General features: G+C 43.3%; 1 protein-coding gene across 1 annotated transcript in view; it reads left to right on the top strand.

Annotated features, from left to right (window-relative positions):
• LOC308306579 (protein NLRC3-like) overlaps positions 1-21,100 on the top strand; it is a gene marked incomplete at both ends in the record, with an annotated part of 36,989 nt that overhangs the window by 7,299 nt on the left and 8,590 nt on the right. The window contains 2 exons of the mRNA XM_080751620.1: positions 17,300-19,053; positions 20,056-20,155. Coding sequence (XP_080607746.1) covers positions 17,300-19,053; positions 20,056-20,155 — 1,854 coding nt within the window. The remainder of the gene's footprint in view (positions 1-17,299; positions 19,054-20,055; positions 20,156-21,100) is intronic.

Genomic DNA, 21,100 nt, shown 5'->3' with positions numbered 1-21,100 from the left:
TTTGTCTCTGTGTGTTTGGTCCTGTCTTTCTGTGTGTTTGTCTTTGTGTGTTTGGTCCTGTCTTTCTGTGTGTTTGTCTCTGTGTGTTTGGTCCTGTCTTTCTGTGTGTTTGTCTCTGGTCTGTTGCTGTTGGACTGGTTTGACTCACAGAGAGAGATGTGTGCAGTCTGGCACCATGCCAAGAGCACTTGAGGACGTTTAGAAAGTGTGTGTGTGTGTGTGTGTGTGTGTGTGTGTGTGTGTGTGTGTGTGTGTGTGTGTGTGTGTGTGTGTGTGTGTGTGTGTGTGTGTGTGTGTGTGTGTGTGTGTGTTGTTACAGCACACACTTGTGTTTGTCTTTCTCTCCTGATTTCGTTAAACTGGAGACACTCTGTTTAGTTTAAAGACATACGGTATCGCCTGTTCTGTTTAATACACTCCTGTAATCTAGTGCAGTGTTTCTCAAATGGGGGTATGTACACATACTGCAGGGGGTACGTGAGAAAAACTAGAACATGGCAATATTTAGGCTATTTTGCAGACTTTGTGGGAACCTTCTCATTTGTAAATTGTTAAAGCAAATGACATCAACACATTGACTCCTACTCCTACCACTGTCAATGAATAGGAAGCCATTTGCTGTTTTATTTTGAACACATTGGCATTGGAAGTGGACTTTTGATGTGAATATTTCATAGCAAAATGCTGTGTTCAGGGGAACCACGGGTCTGGTCACTAGACCAGTGACCAGTGGTCTAGTGTGTAATCACTAGACTCTAGTGATTAATTCAGGGGAACCACGGGTCTGGTCACTAGACCAGTGACCAGTGGTCTAGTGTGTAATCACTAGACTCTAGTGATTAATTCAGGGGCGTCATTTGGGTATGGCAGGGGTATGCAGCTGCCATACCCTGGGTCGGGGGGGGGGGAATAAAAGCTACTTTAAAATATAAATCCATGAATGTTTCTTTGTCTATCTGTGCTGGTTATTGTGTTGTTAAATTACAGTATAATAACTACAAATGCAAACTTTAACAAGGTTTTATAATTATATTCTCCACACTTGTATTCTCCCCATATTGACTAGATGGTATATTCCCAGGTTCTGCAGGTCAGCTGCACAGGTGCAATACATTATTGTTAATTGTGCCACGTTAACTAACATGCCATGTTTAGCTGCACTTGAACAACCGCACCATGCTGCAATATCCAGCCCAAGAAACGGGGGGAAAAGAATGTAATGTATCATGCCTGTTGCTAAGGTATGGCCTGTTGCTAGCAAGACACCAGTCATGTTGCCATACCTTAGCTTTTTTCTGACCAATTCAGACCAACACTCCATTATTCGGAGAATGTAAACATAAACAATTAAACATGTTTAAAAAGCGTTCACAAAAAATAGAACTTAACTGTACAAAAGTACAATTTTGAGGTATTTTTCTGTTACTTTACTTGAGTATTTCCAATTTGCAATACTTTCACTTCGACTCCACTACATCTCGGATCCAAATATTGTACTTTAAATATTGTACTTTTACTCCAATACATTTATAAAAAAAACGTAGGTTTTAATGTCACGTTTTAACATTACGCCGGATAGACGCCCTGGGCGAACGGCCGGGTGGGCAAAACGATTGGTATTCCCTCTGTGTATGTTAGTGACACCCGACACCGTTGTTTCAGCTGCAGACAGAGGAGAGGCAGGAAAAGACTGCTCTCCTCTCTTCCTTAAAGTTCCCCCCATAGACTGTAAAGGTTTCACTCCAGACTCACTGGTTTCACTCCAGACTCACTGCCTGCTCTCTTCACTCGTCTGTCTATGACAACAACATTTAGTTGAGTTAGCTCCGCCCCAGTCGATCTGCAAGCCCACAACACACCGCTGATATAACGTGGTGTGGACTTGTAGGTTAGCTTTTTTGTTCCTGCACAAGGCCATTGTACGTTGAAGCAAACATAGCAGGAGTTAGCAAGCAGACCCTATGACATGAAAGCAGCACTGCTCTGTGTGTAGCAGGTGCAGTGGCGTAGACAGAATCGAACCGGCGACTGGGCCTGAGCCCAACTGGGTGGGCCTGGGTGCGCGCGAAAAAAAATCCATGTCTTTCGGGTCGGATTTGGTCTTCTGGTGCGATTTGGGTCGGGTTTGCATGATTAAATAATCAATTCATGCGTGGTGTCCACTAGTGATGCGCGGGTCATTCCAGCCGTGCAAAAACAGAATGGCATATTAGAGAAGAAGCCGGTAACATGACGGCATGAGATGCTTATTTTAATTGACAACACTCCTGTTAGTATAAGACTATACACACGGAGCACAACGCTAATGTATCACAGAGAGATATTGCAGACTGACCCAGTAGCCTAGTCACTGGTGCAAGACAAAATAAACAACTATGAAGAGAAAAGACCGAAATGTTTAATTGCACCGTCAACTTTTTATCAGAGCTCTGACGCTTCTCCCTCTCCCACAACAAAAACAGCCAAGCCAGCAGAACGTAATTAACCAGTCTCACTCACCTATTGCTGCTTTCAAACGCTGTGTATTGTTTTAAGTCCCAGGAGCATGGTTTCATATCATGAATATGAACTTTAGATTAGTCAAAAAGCTTGAGTCAGTATAATCCACGTGAATCCTGTATACATTGTGCAGGCTGCAACAACTCTTGACAAGTAGCCCAACACGCTTAAGCATTTCCTTTAACGGTGGATTTCAAAATAAGACCCTGCCGTAATATGATGATATATAAGCAATTGGTTTTATTTTTAAGTCGACTACTTACAGGAAGTAAATGGACTAAATTAGAATTACATGACACACTAGTCTAGACATGCTTGGCTGCGAGCAGGGAAGGACGCTTGTTGCACATTATAGCGTCCACATGATGATGTTATTATTTTAGTTGTTGTAAGGATGCGACTATCATCAAAATGACTTAATATGCTATAAAAAATATAATATATGTAATAAAATAAAATAAAATAAAAAAAATATATAATTTTTTATTTTTTATTTTATTTTTTTGGGTGGGCACAAAAACGAAATGGGTGGGCCTAGGCCTAGTCAGGCCCACCCATGGCTACGCCTCTGAGCAGGTGTAGGTTAGCCTAGTAAACTGACTCCTCCCATCTACGAGGCTAGGTGTAGGTGTGGCTGTGAGGAATGACAGGGAAGTGATCCCACAGAGTGACTGTCAATCAACAACAGCCGTGGTGGACTGGAGGAGCACAGAATGAGCTTAGACTGCGTGTGTTTCTGTGGTGTGAATGAAGCAATGGGTTTCAGAAGATAAGCCACTCCTCCTCGACTCTTTGCACATGTATTTCTGCCATGCACATCAGCAGCATCTGAACAGTCAGTGGACAACCTACAACCTTTAACAATGGATTCACAAAGTCATGTCAATTCCAAAATGTTGACTTTCACTACAAAAATGCAGTGTTATTTTATCTATGGTTTTGATTGATTGAAGAGTTTATTAGCAGTTTGCAATAGCACAAAGTTTCATGACAGCACAAATCACTGGTACAAGTTCAACTACGTACCGGTAAAAGGAGATCCTAGTAAGCTTTATGGGTTATTTACACAGGAACCACTTTATCTATCTCATATAACATTGAAAGACAGACGGATAGAACAGAGTACTTTGCATAGGATAACATCAATTACAAAAGCAGAAAAAAAAGAAAAAAAAACAGGGCAATAAAAACAGTCTATTTAGGCTTGAAGGTGACTTTTCAGACCAATTTTGAAGGAGGCTAGGGATTTGCTCTCTGGTAGGGCGTTCCACATGCTGGTGGTATAGCAGGAGAACAAATTATTAGAGCCTTGTTTAGTGATGAGAGTGTCAGGTCACGTCAGTCAGCCCAATGATCTTCTATTGTGTGTTTAAACACTGACTACAGTCATAGCATAGGCTACTCATAACATAACCAGTAAGACTCCCTAATACCACAAATAGGGCAAAAATGTGTTTTTCCAAAATGTTCCTGATCCATGTTGATGACATGAGTGTAGACATACTGTGTAGTGATTTTCGTGATTTTAGGGCAAAATCTGTAGGAGCAGTGTCCAAAAATGTGTTTTTAAAAATCGGCCCTGAGGTGGCGCTATATGGGACAGATTCATGTTGATGGGATGAGTGTAGACATACTGTGTAGCGATTTGCGTGATTTTAGGGCAAAAACTGTAGGAGCAGTGTCCAAAAATGTGTTTTAAAAATCGGCCTGAAGGTGGCGCTAGAAGAGGGCCATGTGAGAAATGAGGGGTGGGGTCTCCGCGTTGCCTTGGCGGACGAATAGGTACCGGCCCCGGCTCTCCCGGACGCTCCTAGGCCGAGTTAGGGCATTTTATGTGAGCTGCAGTGGAGGGGGTCCTCCACTGGGGGCGCCACCACTTTTGCATCCGTTCTGGAGCACCAGGAGTGGGTGGTCCCCAGGAATTGCCCGTGAGCAGCCCCGTGGGGGTGGTCATTTGGTCATGTTTGCACATTGGGTCATTTTTTACACCTGGGGGTCCCCCAGGGACCTGGGGGTCCCTGGAGCTCCGGGGGTTGTAGTTTGGCAGGTAAGGAGTGTGTGTGCAAAAGTTGGCATGGATGGGGGCAACGGTTGTGGAGATATGAGCAGGGCAAAAGTGTGACGTGTGACGTATGACTCACGGACGGACATTTTTTTACACCTGGGGGTCCCCCAGGTCCTGGAGCTCCGGGGGTCCTTGGAGGTTGTAGTTTGGCAGGTAAGGAGTGTGTGTGCAAAATTTGGCATGGATGGGGGGAACGGTTGTGGAGATATGAGCAGGGCAAAAGTGTGACTGACTCACTGACTCACTGACGGACAGCTGGTGGAGGTTTTGGTAGTAAATGCGACCTACGGTCGCAAATCGCAATAACTTGGAGTTGGAATGAGACATGGTGGGACTTGCCCAACTCGTTCCCTGACTATTATGTGTTCACCTGTGTATGACGATATCATCTAACTGACTGTAGCCCTAGAGCTGTAGAGGCGGGTCAAAGTCACATTATAAAGGAAATGAAAGTGCGCAGCTCGGGAACCATTTTGAGACACGACAACAACTGTGAACTTGACAGTCTGTGCGGATGACAAAACAAAACAGAATGGACCAAACTTAACCAACTTTACGTAAAGTAAGTGTTGTTGTTTTAATATTCACTACTAGAACCACTTGGTTCTCACAGGAACAGTTTATAGGCTACTTTATGCTTCTGGTTTCTACTAAAGCTACCACTCCCTGTTGTCTAGTCTGCCTGTCTGTACTTGTTCTCTGTGGTTAATCTGGTTATGAATCTTATGATTGATGTCACCAGCAAAATACTTATTTAGACAGAGCATAACATTATTACATAATTATGTTGATTATTTAACCCTATAAGTGACGCATGCATTTGGTATAATTATTTATGACCTTTTATGACGGTAAACCTGCCGCTTCAGCGTTGCATTTTTCCCACTCGGCTGAAACCTTGTCGGTTTCATTGTGAGTTAACAGTGTCATCCGGTCTGGAGCGTGCCTACTGTATCCTGTTATTTGTTTGTGTGCGCGCGCACACACACACACACACACTGCTAGAGTACACATGCAAACACAGAGCGTTTCCGTTGCAGACCAGATGTGCAACATGCAGATAGACTTGATCCCAGTTTCTATGGTCTGCTCTGCTTGAATATAAGAGGAGGCTGCCTATGTCTGCCTATGCCTATGACTCACCTTTTCAGACTCCACCTAAACCCATAGCACTACTGAAACACTCAATGACCATACATGAAGCTAGTTAGCATTGTTTTTAGGTTTTTTTTAGAATCCCTTTTTCTTTACTGATCATAGTGATGTATTATCTGCTTATTGTAAATCGCTTTGGATTAAAAGCGTCTGCTAAATGCCTAAACTGTAAACTGTAAACTATTTGAGGGAGAAGTTGTTTTAAGGGTGTGGTTTGGTTGGTTTCCTTTTGAGTATTTAGTGTTTGTGAATGTAGTAAGCAATGTTACAATTAACAGTTTTAGAATCAAAATAATTGTAATGCAATCAAGAAAACTATGTACTGTATATTTTAAATATTTTAATACAAAGGAACTGTTGAGCTAGCTGACATCTCAAAGCTGCCAGCAGTCCATGACTTGGTTTAGTGAATGAAACATTATTTTAACCAGGGTAAAGTATGTTAATCAATAGTATTATTAACATGATATTCAAAGGTCTACCAACAGAATGTCTCCCTGTTCTTCTATTGTGATATTTCAATTCTGTGGTGCAGTAGGACACCTGTTGGTTGACAAGAGCTACTGCATGCATCTGCATCTACTGTAGTCTCATCATTATGATGGTGATATTGTTGTTCATCTACTGTAGTCTCATCTTTATGATCATGATATTGTTGCCTCATAGCAGCTCACAGCTAATATTTCAACATATCATCCTATGTCAATGGCATATTGATAATACAGAATGAGATCGAAAATATTACCGACACCGTTCTAGAAATGTGTTGTCGGCAACTAATCTCTCTCTCTCTCTCTCTCTCTCTCTCTCTCTCTCTCTCTCTCTCTCTCTCTATTTTATTGACTGTAATCTTGACAGGTTTAATGAAGAGCAACATGGAGAGCAAGAAGGAAGCTGACAAACATCACATCCACAGAGCAGAGTCTCCAACACCCAGCTGTGTGTCTATGAAGAGTGACCGCTCTAAAGGACATGGTCCTCTCTTCAGTGATGAACCTGGACCTCCACACACACAGTATGTCAATCCTCCTACACAATATAACACTATAATATGACAGTGGCAGAATGTTCGCCTTGCATTCTTTGTAGACTTTTAGCTCCTTTGGGAACCTCTCCCTCCGCTATGCAGCTCCGAGATGAGGTTCCTCACACTTGTCATCCACAATCGGTCAATTGGGGGGAAGCTCTGCCGTTCGTGAACACTTCTTACCTTTTGTGAACATTCTATCCATAAAGTAAAGGTCCTATACCGGTCTCTCATCTGCTTACTTCTCAAGCGTGGAAGAAAAATGAAGCAGCGTGTTGAAATAAAGAGTTTAAATCGCTCATTTTGTCAGAGCTGCATAGCGGAGGGAGAGGAAAGGAGCTAGCAGACTTTATTGTGTGTGGATGAGTCATGTAAAGTCTATGTAAAGATATTTTATATTAAACTTAAAGGAAAATACATGAATTGAAACAAATGTAACTAAATAATAAGAAATCTGCGTACACATGCGCATGCACGTGATGTGCACGCGCGCACGTGACGTCATGAATTCAGAGGACCACCACTTCAAAAATCCATGTAAAAAAACTGGAAACATTATGCTTTCTGTTCTACTTATTCTCATGTCATGTTGGACAGTCATGGTGTCACATGTCATTTACATGGGTTCTGTTCCCAGTCTGGTTCTGTACAAACATTATGGACACAAGACATGAACTATCAGCATCCTTTATTGGAAACATGTCATCACGTTTGCACTGAGCCTTTTCAAACACAGTCACACACACACACACACACACACTGTAACGGTTTAGGCCGAATAGTAAAATGTTTGGGGTGCCAGCCAGGGAGTTAACCTGACAAAATGGCCAAAACCATTACACAAAGCTGCTATATGGAGGGTAGTAGGCACTCTCACATATACACAACCTCTGGGAATACAGGGGTTCGTTCATTAAACAACACGCAATAACGGACACAACACAATAACTTGCAGTTCAAAAGGTAAGTTATATTGAAAGTTCCATTCACATATTCACAGTTCAGTTCACGTATTCACAGTTCAGTTCACAGTCACGTTTCACCATAGCGTCGCGCATCACAGTTCGCATACAACCCGACAGTTCACGTCCCCCAACCCCACTCCAATGTTAAGGCCCGCACGTCCGCACGCACGCAGTGTACAATGGAAGCAGTCTCCTTGTGTGTATTCGCACCGCACGTCAGCACGCACGCAGTGTACAATGGAATCTCCTTGTTTGTATTGCACCGCACGTCCGCACGCACGCAGTTGTACAGTGAAAGCCGTCTCCTTGTTTGTATTCGCTCCGCACGGTCAGACCTGTACTCACGGCCAGGAACGGAAGTTTGTTGTTGAACTTGGTGAGCATCCACGCTCCGCTGAGGGTTTACTGTAGGTCACAGCAGATGCATCCTCCCTGCGCGATCCTCCAAGAACTCCTTCCTCCGGTGAAAACGAGGTGATCGCCGATATACGATAAACACTGTACGAGCTACAAACACAACAAACGTGGGCGGCGCAGCAACAATGGACGTGGCGTCCCTCTCCGTGGCTCCGAGCTGTCTCCTCGCCTGCAGACTCTCAGCAGCTTGAGTGACGTCACAGTTCATTCATAAAAGTGGTCGGAGCGGCGTGTGCGGCTCGCAGCGTAATGACGTTGAACTTGAAGTGGCGATTCTCCGCTAATCGTCACAACACACACACACACACACGCGCACATATTACTGTTTCTATTGCTATTTTTACAGTTTTTCCTGTGGTTTCAACATTGAAGAGCCAAAACAGTTCTACTCTCTCATACAAATAAAATGACCTTTTCATTCTCATGATAAATGTATAAACATTGTATGATTCCAGAAGTCACAGAGCAGAGTCTCCAACACCCAGCTGTGTGTCTATGAAGAGTGACCGCTCTAAAGGAAGAGGTCCTCTCTTCAGTGATGAACCTGGACCTCCACACACACAGTATGTCAATCCTCCTATACAATATATAACACTATAACATGACAAAGTGATCTCATGCTAAGTTATATGTGCAAATTACTATAAAACAAGACGTGTTCATATTCAATCATTAACTATTAACTTAGTGTTCAGTTTGTGATTGAAGTGGTACAAATCACAACAATATGGTGTTCAGTGGTGAAGTGATTTTTATCTCTGCCAGACTGAAGGCCAAGCATCAGCCTGTTTTCTGTCTGTCTGTCTGTCTGTCTGTGGCTAATCTAGCAAACTACTAGATTGAAACGAGTCACATTTCTTCTGCACACTGACAATAGGCAGAGGATGCCAATCCCTGCATTATGTATGTATTTTCATGGTGGCGCTATACCAGCCCACTTTACATTTTGGCAAATGAGTCTTCAACCATCAAAGACTGATACTGTAGCCAACCCGGCCTGGTGGAGATACAGTGTGTGGTGAGATGCCGTGGGCTCGGTTGGGCTCGGTGAGCCCAAACGTATCAAGCTGCACGCACACGTGCCCCACATGCACGCACACACACACACACACACACACACACACGCACACACACACGTGCACGCACGTGGTCAAGACTACACTTCAATCCCCTAGCTGGCTGCTTTGCATAACAATACTCTGGTAGGCAGTTCTCACCTACGTCCTCATTTACACTTGTATATGCGGCCAGCAGAACGTGTGGTGTGCAAAAATAACTGATTTGCATGATAGTACAGTAGGCTATAGGATTCCTTAGCACGGCAGTCATGTTTCAGGGCTAAATCCACAGATTTATATAGCATTCGATTCCTGTTCTTTTTAAGCATGTGCCACCGCATATAAAGTTATTATGGCACGCTCAACATTTGGGAGTATGCATTATTTTATAGTTTTTATTGGTACAAGAAGAATGCTGACAACGTGTCTGAAAACTCTGCATCCCTTAACGCCCGGCGCCTCTGTGTACTTCTCCGCCTCTGGTGAATTGCGTTAAGCAATATCATATTGTCCATATTGTTTATCAACGTTATCTCAATCCTATGCTCATCTGTTGATCTGGACAATGACGAGTGTGCCAAAATGCCAAAAAGAGCGGGTAAGAGAAAGTGATTCTACCCAGTAAATGTGTGCTTGAGTGCATGCGTGTGTCAAGTGTGTGTTTTTTCCTTCTTTTTTAACATTTGGTCCGCTTACCAAAAGTCCTGTGTGAACGCTAACCGGACCAAATTCAAAATGCAACAATGTAAACATTTGGTCTCTGATCCGGACCTCCTAAGCGGACTTTGGGTGAGAAAGGCCCCTAAAAGGAAACAAGACATTATCTATCAGCATCCTTTTTTTTGTATTTATTTATTAGCACACATAATTGAAATAAGAAAAACAATACATTTATATCACATATTGTGCAGGAGAAGTGAAGAAGCCAAAGGCTTATGAAGAACTTCCCCTAATTATAAAAACAGACATAAGTATACATATTAAAAATACAAAATAAAAAAATTATACAGTAGATTCAATAAACATGCTTAGATATAATCCACATACAATAGAGTACATAAAATACATACATATATACTACAAACTATCTACAGACCTGTACACAACCAAATACACATGATCTACTACATTTTAGCTATGAGCATCTTTTTGTAGTTGGCTTTAAAAACCTGTAAAATCCTTTATTGTAAACATTTCATCACATTTGCATGCGCGCGCGCGCGCACCCACCCACACACACACACACACACACACACACACACACACACACACAGCAAATATAGAGCAGGAAATAGATAGGAATATCTGTCTGTCTGTCCTTTATTGGAAACATTGCATCACATTTGCACTGAGCCTTTTAATGCGCAAACACGCACGCACGCACGCACGCACGCACGCACGCACGCACGCACGCACGCACGCACGCACGCACGCACGCACGCACGCACTCCCACACACACACACACACACACACACACACACACACACACACACACACACACACTCCCACACACACACACACACACACACACACACACACACACACACACACACACACACACACACACACACACTCCCACACACACACACACACACACACACACACACACACACACACACACACACACACACACACAGCAAATATAGAGCAGGAAATAAATAGGAATATCTGTCTGTCTGACTTTTTATTACTGTTTCTATTGCTATTTTTACAGTTTTTCCTGTGGTTTCAACATTGAAGAGCCAAAACAGTTCTACTCTCTCATACAAATAAAATTACCTTTTCATTCACATGATAAATGTATAAACATTGTATGATTCCAGAAGTCACAGAGCAGAGTCTCCAACACCCAGCTGTGTGTCTATGAAGAGTGACGCTTCTAAAGGACAAGGTCCTCTCTTCAGTGATGAACCTGGACCTCCACACACACAGTATGTCAGTCCTCCTATACAATATATAACACCAGTAAGACTCCCTAATCGGGAGATAAGTCGCTTATCTCCACAAATAGGGCAAAAATTTGTTTTTCCAAAATCTTCCTGATCCATGTTGATGACTTGAGTGTAGACATGCTGTGTAGTGATTTTCGTGATTTTAGGGCAAAATCTGTAGGAGCAGTGTCCAAAAATGTGTTTTTAAAAATCGGCCTGAAGGTGGCGCTATATGGGACAGATTAATGTTGATGGGATGAGTGTAGACATAGTGTGTAGCGATTTGCGTGATTTTAGGGCAAAAACTGTAGGAGCAGTATCCAAAAATGTGTTTTAAAATTTGGCCTGAAGGTGGCGCTAGAAGAGGGCCATGTGAGAAATGAGGGGTGGGGTCTCTGCGTTGCCTTGGCGGACGAATAGGTACCGGCCCCGGCTCTCCCGGACGCTCCTAGCCCGAGTTACGGGATTTTATGTGAGCTGCAGTGGAGGGGGTCCTCCACTGGGGGCGCCACCACTTTTGCATCCGTTCTGGAGCACCAGGAGTGGGTGGTCCCCAGGAATTCCCTGTGAGCAGCCCCGTTGGGGTGGTCATTTGGTCATTTTTGCACATTTGGTCATTTTTTACACCTGGGGGTCCCCCAGGGACCTGGGGGTCCCTGGAGCTCTGGGGGTCCTTGGAGGTTGTAGTTTGGCAGGTAAGGAGTGTGTGTGCAAAATGTGGCATGGATGGGGGCAACGGTTGTGGAGATATGAGCAGGGCAAAAGTGTGACGTGTGACGTGTGACTCACTGACTGACTGACTCACTGACGGACGGACAGCCGGTGGAGGTTTTGGTAGTAAATGCGACCTACGGTCGCAACTATAACATGACAAAGTGATCTCATGCTAAGTTATATGTGCAAATTACTATAAAACAAGACGTGTTCGTATTCAATCATTAGCTATTAACTTAGTGTTCAGTTTGTGATTGAAGTGGTACAAATCACAACAATATGGTGTTCAGTGGTGAAGTGATTTTTATCTCTGCCAGGCTGAAGGCCAAGCATCAGCCTGTTTTCTGTCTCTCTGTCTGTGACTAATCTAGCAAACTACTAGATTGAAAAGAGTCACATTTCTTCTGCACACAGACAATAGGCAGAGGAAGCCAATCCCTGCATTATGTTTATATTTTCATGGTGGCACTATACCAGCCCACTTTATATTTTGGCAAACCATCAAAGACTGATACTGTAGCCAAACCCAGCCTGGTGGAGATATGCACTCTGCTACTCATTCTTATGTCATTTTGGACAGTCATGGTGTCACATGTGATTTACATGGGTTCTGTTCCCAGTCTGGTTCTGTACAAACATTAAGGGCGTGTTCACACCAGGCTCCTTTGGTCCGCTTAAAACGGACCATGGTCCTCTTTCTCCTTTGGTCCGCTGTGAACGTGCATATGGACCGTGGTCCGGACCAAACAAAGGGGCCATGGTCCTCTTGAAAATGCAGGACTCGGTCCCCTTCCAAACGGACCATGGTCCGGTTCTCTGCGGGTGTGAACGCATCCGGACTTTATAGAGGACCAAATGTACTGATCAGCCTAAAGTGCCTTCTGCATTGTGGGCTGTTCATTGAAGAACAATATGGAAAATATAATACCACTACTCTCGCTGGGTGCTTCTCTTCACATGAAGCGCTCGCTGTGTGTGTGACCCCTCTATACGTCGTCTGACTCGTCTCCAAACTAAAGTAAAGCCTGTGTATAACGTGTGTTGCATGCCAAAAATAGCTGATCTGCAAGCTCACAATGCGTCGCATCCACGAGATCACGTGAGCTTGTACGGTATATTGTAACATCTACTACAAGACACTACACACCCATCAATTTACGTTTTGCAGTTGTGAAGATGGATTAATAATTCGTTCTAAAAGCATGTTTTTCTTTACGGGAATCACTATATGATATGATCGCGGCGCTGATATTTCCTCATGAGCTGCAATAGTAGGCTACGTTAATTTTATCATAGACTCTTCTCCCTGTGAGCCGGCGCTGCGATGTGTCTTGTACATGGAAAATGGTTACCCATCGTGTGCGGTGACTCCAGGGGTCGCTCTCCGAAAACGGTGATCATTGTTTTGACACTGTAGCCCCAGGGGGGTCCAGGGGAAAAATCTGCCTAAAATGTATGCCCAAATTGGAACAGTTGTGGACACAAAACTACAATGATTGTGGCTAATCTTGTCCCACCAAATGTCAGCTAACGCCTGAAAATTCACAAATGCAGTGTAAAACATCACATTTCTCTTACCAAATTGTCCTGCTGTGATTATTTAGCTAGGAAAAGAGGATTGAAAAAGACCTCTGCCTATGGAAAATTTGCCTTCTGAATAGTGAATGAGCCTCAAGACCTCATTGAAAACATAAATATTGAATAGAGAAATTGTTCACCAAGGTGTCATCAATTGATAGGCAAAATTTAATGAATATATTCCAAACTATGTAAACTCTACAGATGTTTTAGTGAGAGTAGTGCTGTAATATTAGTAATGTTAAAGTATATTGTGAAAAATGATAAAAACGAGTAACAATAAGTAGTAATAATACTGTAATATGAGTAATGTATGGATGAAAAGTACAATGGCAGCTGATTACTATACTGTAGGACCACTGTAACAATAATCAACAATGAAATTGTACTTTTATTTGGTCTCTATTGATTTATTGACATTTATTGACAGCTGTTCAGAGGTCAACACCTTTTGCCCCCGCCGGCGGGGGCAATGGGGTTCAAGAGGTTAACTGTTTGACATTGTTTAACTCCATGGACTGTCATAAAGAAAGTTTCAAGTGTAAAGATGTCAGCTACAGTAATGTGGTGCAGTTGATGTCTCCTTTAACGCGTCTCCGGCCTCGGTCCCTCCCACACGTCAAGTGGTGAACCTCACAGCGAACACAGCTACGCAAAGGTCACCATCTTGTGTGTAACACCGTAACACGGGAGGGGAAGGAGGCAAGCTGCGCGCACAACTTTCATCCAAACGACCAAGACACAGAAATGTCAAACTGGCTTTTCTTTCGAGGCATTATTTCTCTCTCTTTTCGCTCTCTCGCTGTTCCCCAGAGGACAGGCATGAGTTAAACTCTTCACATTGTTGTTGGGACGGCAGTAAGATGTCATCGTGTGCGGTGCGCAAAAATAACTGATTTGCATGATAGTACAGTAGGCTATAGGATTCCTTAGCACGGCAGTCATGTTTCAGGGCTAAATCCACAGATCTATATAGCATCCGATTCCTGTTAGATCTGTTCTTGTTAAGCATGCGCCACCGCATATAAAGTTATTATGGCACGCTCAACATTTAGGAGTATGCATTATTTTATAGTTTTTATTGGTACAAGAAGAACGCTGACAACGTGTCTGCAAACTCTGCATCCCTTAACGCCCGGTGCCTCCTTGTACTTCTCCGCCTCTGGTGAATTGCGTTAAGCAATATCATATTGTCCATATTCTTTATCAATGTTATCTCAATCCTATGCTCATCTGTTGCTCTCAACAATGACGAGTTTGCCAAAATGCCAAAAAGAGCGAGTAACAGAAAGTGATTCTACCCAGTAAATGTGTGCTTGCGTGCGTGTCTGCGTGTTTTTTCCTTCTTTTTTAACATTTGGTTCGCTTACCAAAAGTTCTGTGTAAACGCTAACCGGACCAAATGCAAAATGCAACAATGTAAACATTTGGTCTCTGATCCGGACCTCCTAAAAGGACTTTGGGTGAGAAAGGCCCCTAAGGAAGCAAGACTTTAACTATCAGCATCCTTTATTGTAAACATGTCATCACATTTGCACGCACGCACGCACGCCACACACACACACACACACACACACACGCACACGCACACGCACACGCACACACACACACACACACACACACTCTCTCAGAGAGAGCAGGAAATAAATAGGAATATCTGTCTGTCTGACTTTTTATTACTGTTTCTATTGATATGTTTACAGTTTTTCCTGTGGTTTCAACATTGAAGAGCCAAAACAGTTCTACTCTCTCATACAAATAAAATGACCTTTTCATTCACATGATAAATGTATAAACATTGTATGATTCCAGAAGTCACAGAGCAGAGTCTCCAACACCCAGCTGTGTGTCTATGAAGAGTGACCGCTCTAAAGGACATGGTCCTGTCTTCAGTGATGAACCTGGACCTCCACACACACAGTATGTCAATCCTCCTATACAATATATAACACTATAACATGACAAAGTGATCTCATGCTAAGTTATATGTGCAAATTACTATAAAACAAGACGTGTTCGTATTCAATCATTAACTATTAACTTAGTGTTCAGTTTGTGATTGAAGTGGTACAAATCACAACAATATGGTGTTCAGTGGTGATGTGATTTTTATCTCTGCCAGACTGAAGGCCAAGCATCAGCCTGTTTTCTGTCTCTCTGTCTGTGGCTAATCTAGCAAACTACTAGATTGAAAAGAGTCACATTTCTTCTGCACACTGACAATAGGTAGAGGAAGCCAATCCCTGCATTATGTATATATTTTCATGGTGGCGCTATACCAGCCCACTTTACATTTTGGCAAATGAGTCTTCAACCATCAAAGACTGATACTGTAGCCAACCCGGCCTGGTGGAGATACAGTGTGTGGTGAGATGCCGTGGGCTCGGTTGGGCTCGGTGAGCCCAGACGTATCAAGCTGCACGCACACAAGCACACACACACACACACACACACACACACACACACACACACACACACACACACACACACACACACACACACACACACACACATACACCACACACACACACACACACACACACACACACACACACACACACACAGGAAATAAATAGGAATATCTGTCTGTCTGACTTTTTATTACGGTTTCTATTGCTATTTTTACAGTTTTTCCTGTGGTTTCAACATTGAAGAGCCAAAACAGTTCTACTCTCTCATACAAATAAAATGACCTTTTCATTCTCATGATAAATGTATAAACATTGTATGATTCCAGAAGTCACAGAGCAGAGTCTCCAACACCCAGCTGTGCGTCTATGAAGAGTGACCGCTCTAAAGGAAGAGGTCCTCTCTTCAGTGATGAACCTGGACCTCCACACACACAGTATGTCAATCCTCCTATACAATATATAACACTATAACATGACAAAGTGAAAAGAGACACATTTATTGTGCACCCTGCCAATAGACCAAGGAAGCCGATCCCTGCATTATGTATATATTTTCATGGTGGCGCTATACAAGTCCACTTTATATGTTGGCCTATGAGTCTTCAACCATCGGTCAAAGACTGATAATGTAGCCAACCCGGCCTGGTGGAGATACAGTATGCTTCGTGTTCTACTTATTCTCATGTCATGTTGGACAGTCATGGTGTCACATGTTCTGTTCCCAGTCTGGTTCTGTACAAACATTATGGACACAAGACATTAGCTATCAACATCCTTTATTGGAAACATGTCATCACATCTGCACTGAGCCTTTACACACACACATGCACGCACGCACGCACGCACGCACGCACGCACGCACACACACACACACCAAAACAATGTCAACACGACGCACACAGACGCATGCACACAGCCACACACAGCAAATATAGACGAGGCAATAGCCTCCAAGCTCACAACAATTTGCAGTGTGAGTTTGTAGATAAGCTATTATGTTCCTGCACAGTGCTTGCTGGTGAATAATGGAATGATAGTTTCATGTTCTCAATATCACTGAATAATGTAATGTGTGTTTTTAGAATGCAGATCGTCACACCTGGACTGAAGACACCCAGTCAGAGTAAGACTGGACACAATGTACATTAATTAACACAGTTGATAAATGAAATGTTTGAAATGACAGAAGACATTATCATACTAAATGTCCACAATGTGTCATCAGTATCCATGTTTAAATAATGATGCTAAACATGTATCAACTCTGTATGAAAACCAGTGATCCACTGTTGTTTCTTTTGCTTGTTTTTCTTAGTTTTATTAAATTAATAATGTGCATACACAGCTGTAAGGATGTAAAGTTATAAATTCAGCTGAATGTTTAAAATGTCTTCATTGTCTTCTCATAGCAGGTGTCAGTGTGCAGGAGGATTTAAATGTTTATAAGATCACTTTGAACAGTCTGGATCGTGTGACAGACGTCACTGAAGTGCCCTCCCTCAGCAGCATCTTCACAGCGCTCTACATCACAGTGGGAGAGAGTGAAGGGGTTAATAACCAACATGAGGTCTACCAGCTTGAGACGCTCTCCAAGAAGAACACCCTCCATGACCAACCAATCAGCTGCTGTGACATCTTTAAGCCCCTCCTCCTTGGCAGAGAGACACCAATCAGAAGAGTTCTGACCAAGGGAGTCGCTGGCATTGGAAAAACCTTCTCTGTGCGTAAGGTCGCTCTGGACTGGGCAAAGGGTTTGGAAAATCAAGATGTCATCCTCCTGGTTCCCTTCTCATTCCGGGAGCTGAACTTGGTCAGAGATGAGCAGCACAGTCTTCTCTCACTGATCCATGTTTTCCATCCAACGTTGAAGAAGGTCACAGCAGAGCAGCTCGCTGTCTGGAAGGTTGGCTTCATCTTTGATGGTTTGGATGAAAGCAGGTTGTCCTTCAACTTCAACAATGACATCATCTCTGATGTCACAGTGACATCATCAGTGGACGGGCTGTTGACAAACCTCATCGAGGGGAATCTGCTCCCATTGGCTCTCATCTGGATAACCACCAGACCTGCAGCAGCCAATCAGATCCCTCCTGCATATGTTGACCTGGTGACAGAAGTACGAGGGTTCACCGATCCCCAGAAGGAGGACTACTTCAGGAAGAGATTCAGTGATGAGGAGCTGGCCAGCAGAATCATCTCACACATGAAGACGTCAAAGAGCCTCCACATCATGTGTCACATCCCAGTCTTCTGTTGGATCAGCGCTACCGTTCTGGAGGACATGGTGAAGACAGACGAGACAGGACAGCTGCCCACGACCCTGACTGCCATGTGCTGCCACTTCCTGTTGGTCCAGACAAAGAGGAAGGAGCTGAAGTATGATGAGCCTCATCAGGGGGAAAAAAGAAACAAGAAAAGAAACAGAAAAGAGAGAGAGAATCAACAGCAGATCATGGAGACTGACAGGGAGGTTCTTCTGAAGCTGGGCAGGCTGGCGTTTGAACATCTGGAGAAAGGCAGCATCATGTTCTACCAAGAAGACCTGGAAGAGTGTGGTCTGGATGTGAAAGACGCCTCGCTGTACTCAGGAGTGTGCACAGAGATCTTCAAAAGAGAGGGCGTGCTCTTCCAGAGAGCAGTCTACTGCTTTGTTCATCTGATCATCCAGGAGTTTCTGGCTGCAGTCTACCTGTTCCACTGTTTCACACAGAAGAACATGGAGGTACTGAAGACATTCCTGGGACGTGACTTTAGGGGACGTGATTACCCCAGTGACTCCTTGGAGGACTTCCTGGACTCAGCCAACCGTAAAGCCATAGAGAGTAAGAATGGTCACCTGGACCTGTTTCTCCGCTTCCTTCATGGTCTCTCACTGCCGTCCAACCAGAGTCTGTTAGGAGGTCTACTGGTTCAGACACAGTACAGTCCAGAGAGCATCCAGAAAGCCATCAACAACCTGAAGAAGATGACAGATGAAGATCACTCTCCTGAGAGAATGATCAACATCTTCCACTGTTTGATGGAGATGAACGACCACTCAGTACTTCAGGAGATCCAACAGTACCTGAAGTCAGGGGACAGATCAAAGACAAAACTGTCTCCATCCCAGTGTTCAGCTCTGGCCTTCATGCTGCAGATGTCAGAGAATGTTCTGGAGGAGTTGGACCTGGACAAATACAACACAGACGTGTTTGGGCGACGGAGACTCATCCCAGCTGTGAGGAACAGCAGAAAGGCTCGGTTAGTAGTCATGTGAATAGAAAACTTAGAACAGAAACAATGTACTGTACCTTCACACCACTACACTATAATTAAACATGATAGTTAAATCGTACGCACGCACGCACGCACGCACGCACGCACGCACGCACACACACACACACACACACACACACACACACAGCCAGGTTGTGGGGACATTACATAGACTTCCATTCATTTCCTGTGGCCTTACCCTAACCTCTATCCATAAACCTAACCCCTAACCCTAACCTAACCCTAACCGTTGTGGGGACCTGCTATTTGGTCCCCACCATGTCTATTTCTCCAATTTTTCCATACTTGTGGGGACATGTGGTCCCCACAAAGTAATAAAAACCTGTCCACACACACACACACACACACACACACACACACGCACACACACACACACACACACACACACACACACACACACACACACACACACACACACACACACACACACACACACACCCCTCAAAGTTACAACGGCCAATCTAAGGCAAAAGGGTGACAGAGCTTTTTCTGTGGCTGGCCCAGCTCTCTGGAACAGCCTTCCATCCGACTTAAAACACACCTCTTCACCCTAGCATTTGAGCCCTAGACCCCTCCCTCCCTGTGCCTTTTATCTGTCATTGTTTTATATCTTAAATGTTTTGTTTTTATAGCTGTTCTTACAAGGTTTTAAATGTTTACAAATGTTTCTATTGTTTTTGCTTTGTATTGTATTTGTTTTTACTGCGTTCTCATGATGTACAGCACTTTGGTCAACCTGGTTGTTTTTAAATCTGCTTTATAAATAAATGGACTTGACGTGTGTGTGTGTGTGTGTGTGTGTGTGTGTGTGTGTGTGTGTGTGTGTGTGTGTGTGTGTGTGTGTGTGTGTGTGTGTGTGTGTGTGTGTGTGTGTGTGTGTGTGTGTGTGTGTGTGTGTGTGCGTGCGTGTTTGACCACCTCTAATTACAGACTTGTTGGCTTTGGTCGTTCCCTCCAGAAGAAACACATGGAAGTTGTGTCTTCAGCTCTCAGTTCTAATCCATCCCATCTGAGACATCTGGACTTAAGTTACAACCAACTGGACCTGGATCTACTCTGTGCCGCATTGAAAAGTCCTCATTGTAGACTTGAGTCTCTACAGTGAGATTAATTTACAATTATTTACATTATTTTCGTCAGTGATATATCATGTTATTATAATATGAATACTGTGGTGAGACTTTAATTAAAGAGTATGAATAAGGTTGATATCATAGTAACACACATTGACTGGGATAATGAGGAGGTACAGTAACTACAGTGTGTACATGTTCACTAGATTCACTCCAAAACACTCAAAGACTGTCTGTCTGTATCAGTGTAAAACAAAAAGTGTAAAAAGAAATCCACTTTACTGAAGTAAAAGTAGCAATACCACAATGCAGCTGTTACTAGTCAAAATAATAAATAAACGTAAGTACCGTACTCAATATGCAGAAGGCCCCCTTTTATGTTTTCAAAATGTGTCGAAATAAAAAAAAAGTGTATAATAGGTGATAAAATAGGTGGTTTATGTATATTGCAATAATCTAAATCAGATCTGAAGTAAATGGTTACTAAAGTTTTCAAATAATTAATGAGTAAAAATTACAGTATTTGCCTCTATAGATGTAGTGCAGTAGAAGTATAAAATATACAAAGTTGACATAATCAAATAAAGTAAATAAAGTAACCTAAACTTGTACTTAAGTACAGAAGTTTTGTAAATGTACTTAGTTCCATTCCACCACTGGTCTGTATCGTCTCTTTCTCCAGCAGATGTCCTTCCTGTGTCTGTGACATCAGCAGTTATCAGCTTCACTTGTCTTAAACTGTCCATCAATTGACCTTTGACCTGTTAGGTCTTATGTGTATAATGAAGCAATAAGCCACAAGAGGCATGTGGTTACCCAAGTAGGTCGGGAGTGGCTTATTGTCGGTATCAGCCGGTAACACACAGGAGTCTGTCCCCGTTACAATGCGCTAGACCCCTGGGAGATGGACTGCTGAGGTGGAGCGCCACA

Source organism: Nannobrachium achirus (assembly GCF_963921795.1).
Source record: "Nannobrachium achirus genome assembly, chromosome: 1".
Lineage (NCBI taxonomy): Eukaryota > Metazoa > Chordata > Actinopteri > Myctophiformes > Myctophidae > Nannobrachium > Nannobrachium achirus.
The sequence above is the reverse complement of the archived record's forward strand: the minus strand, read 5'-3'. Positions and strand labels throughout refer to the sequence as shown.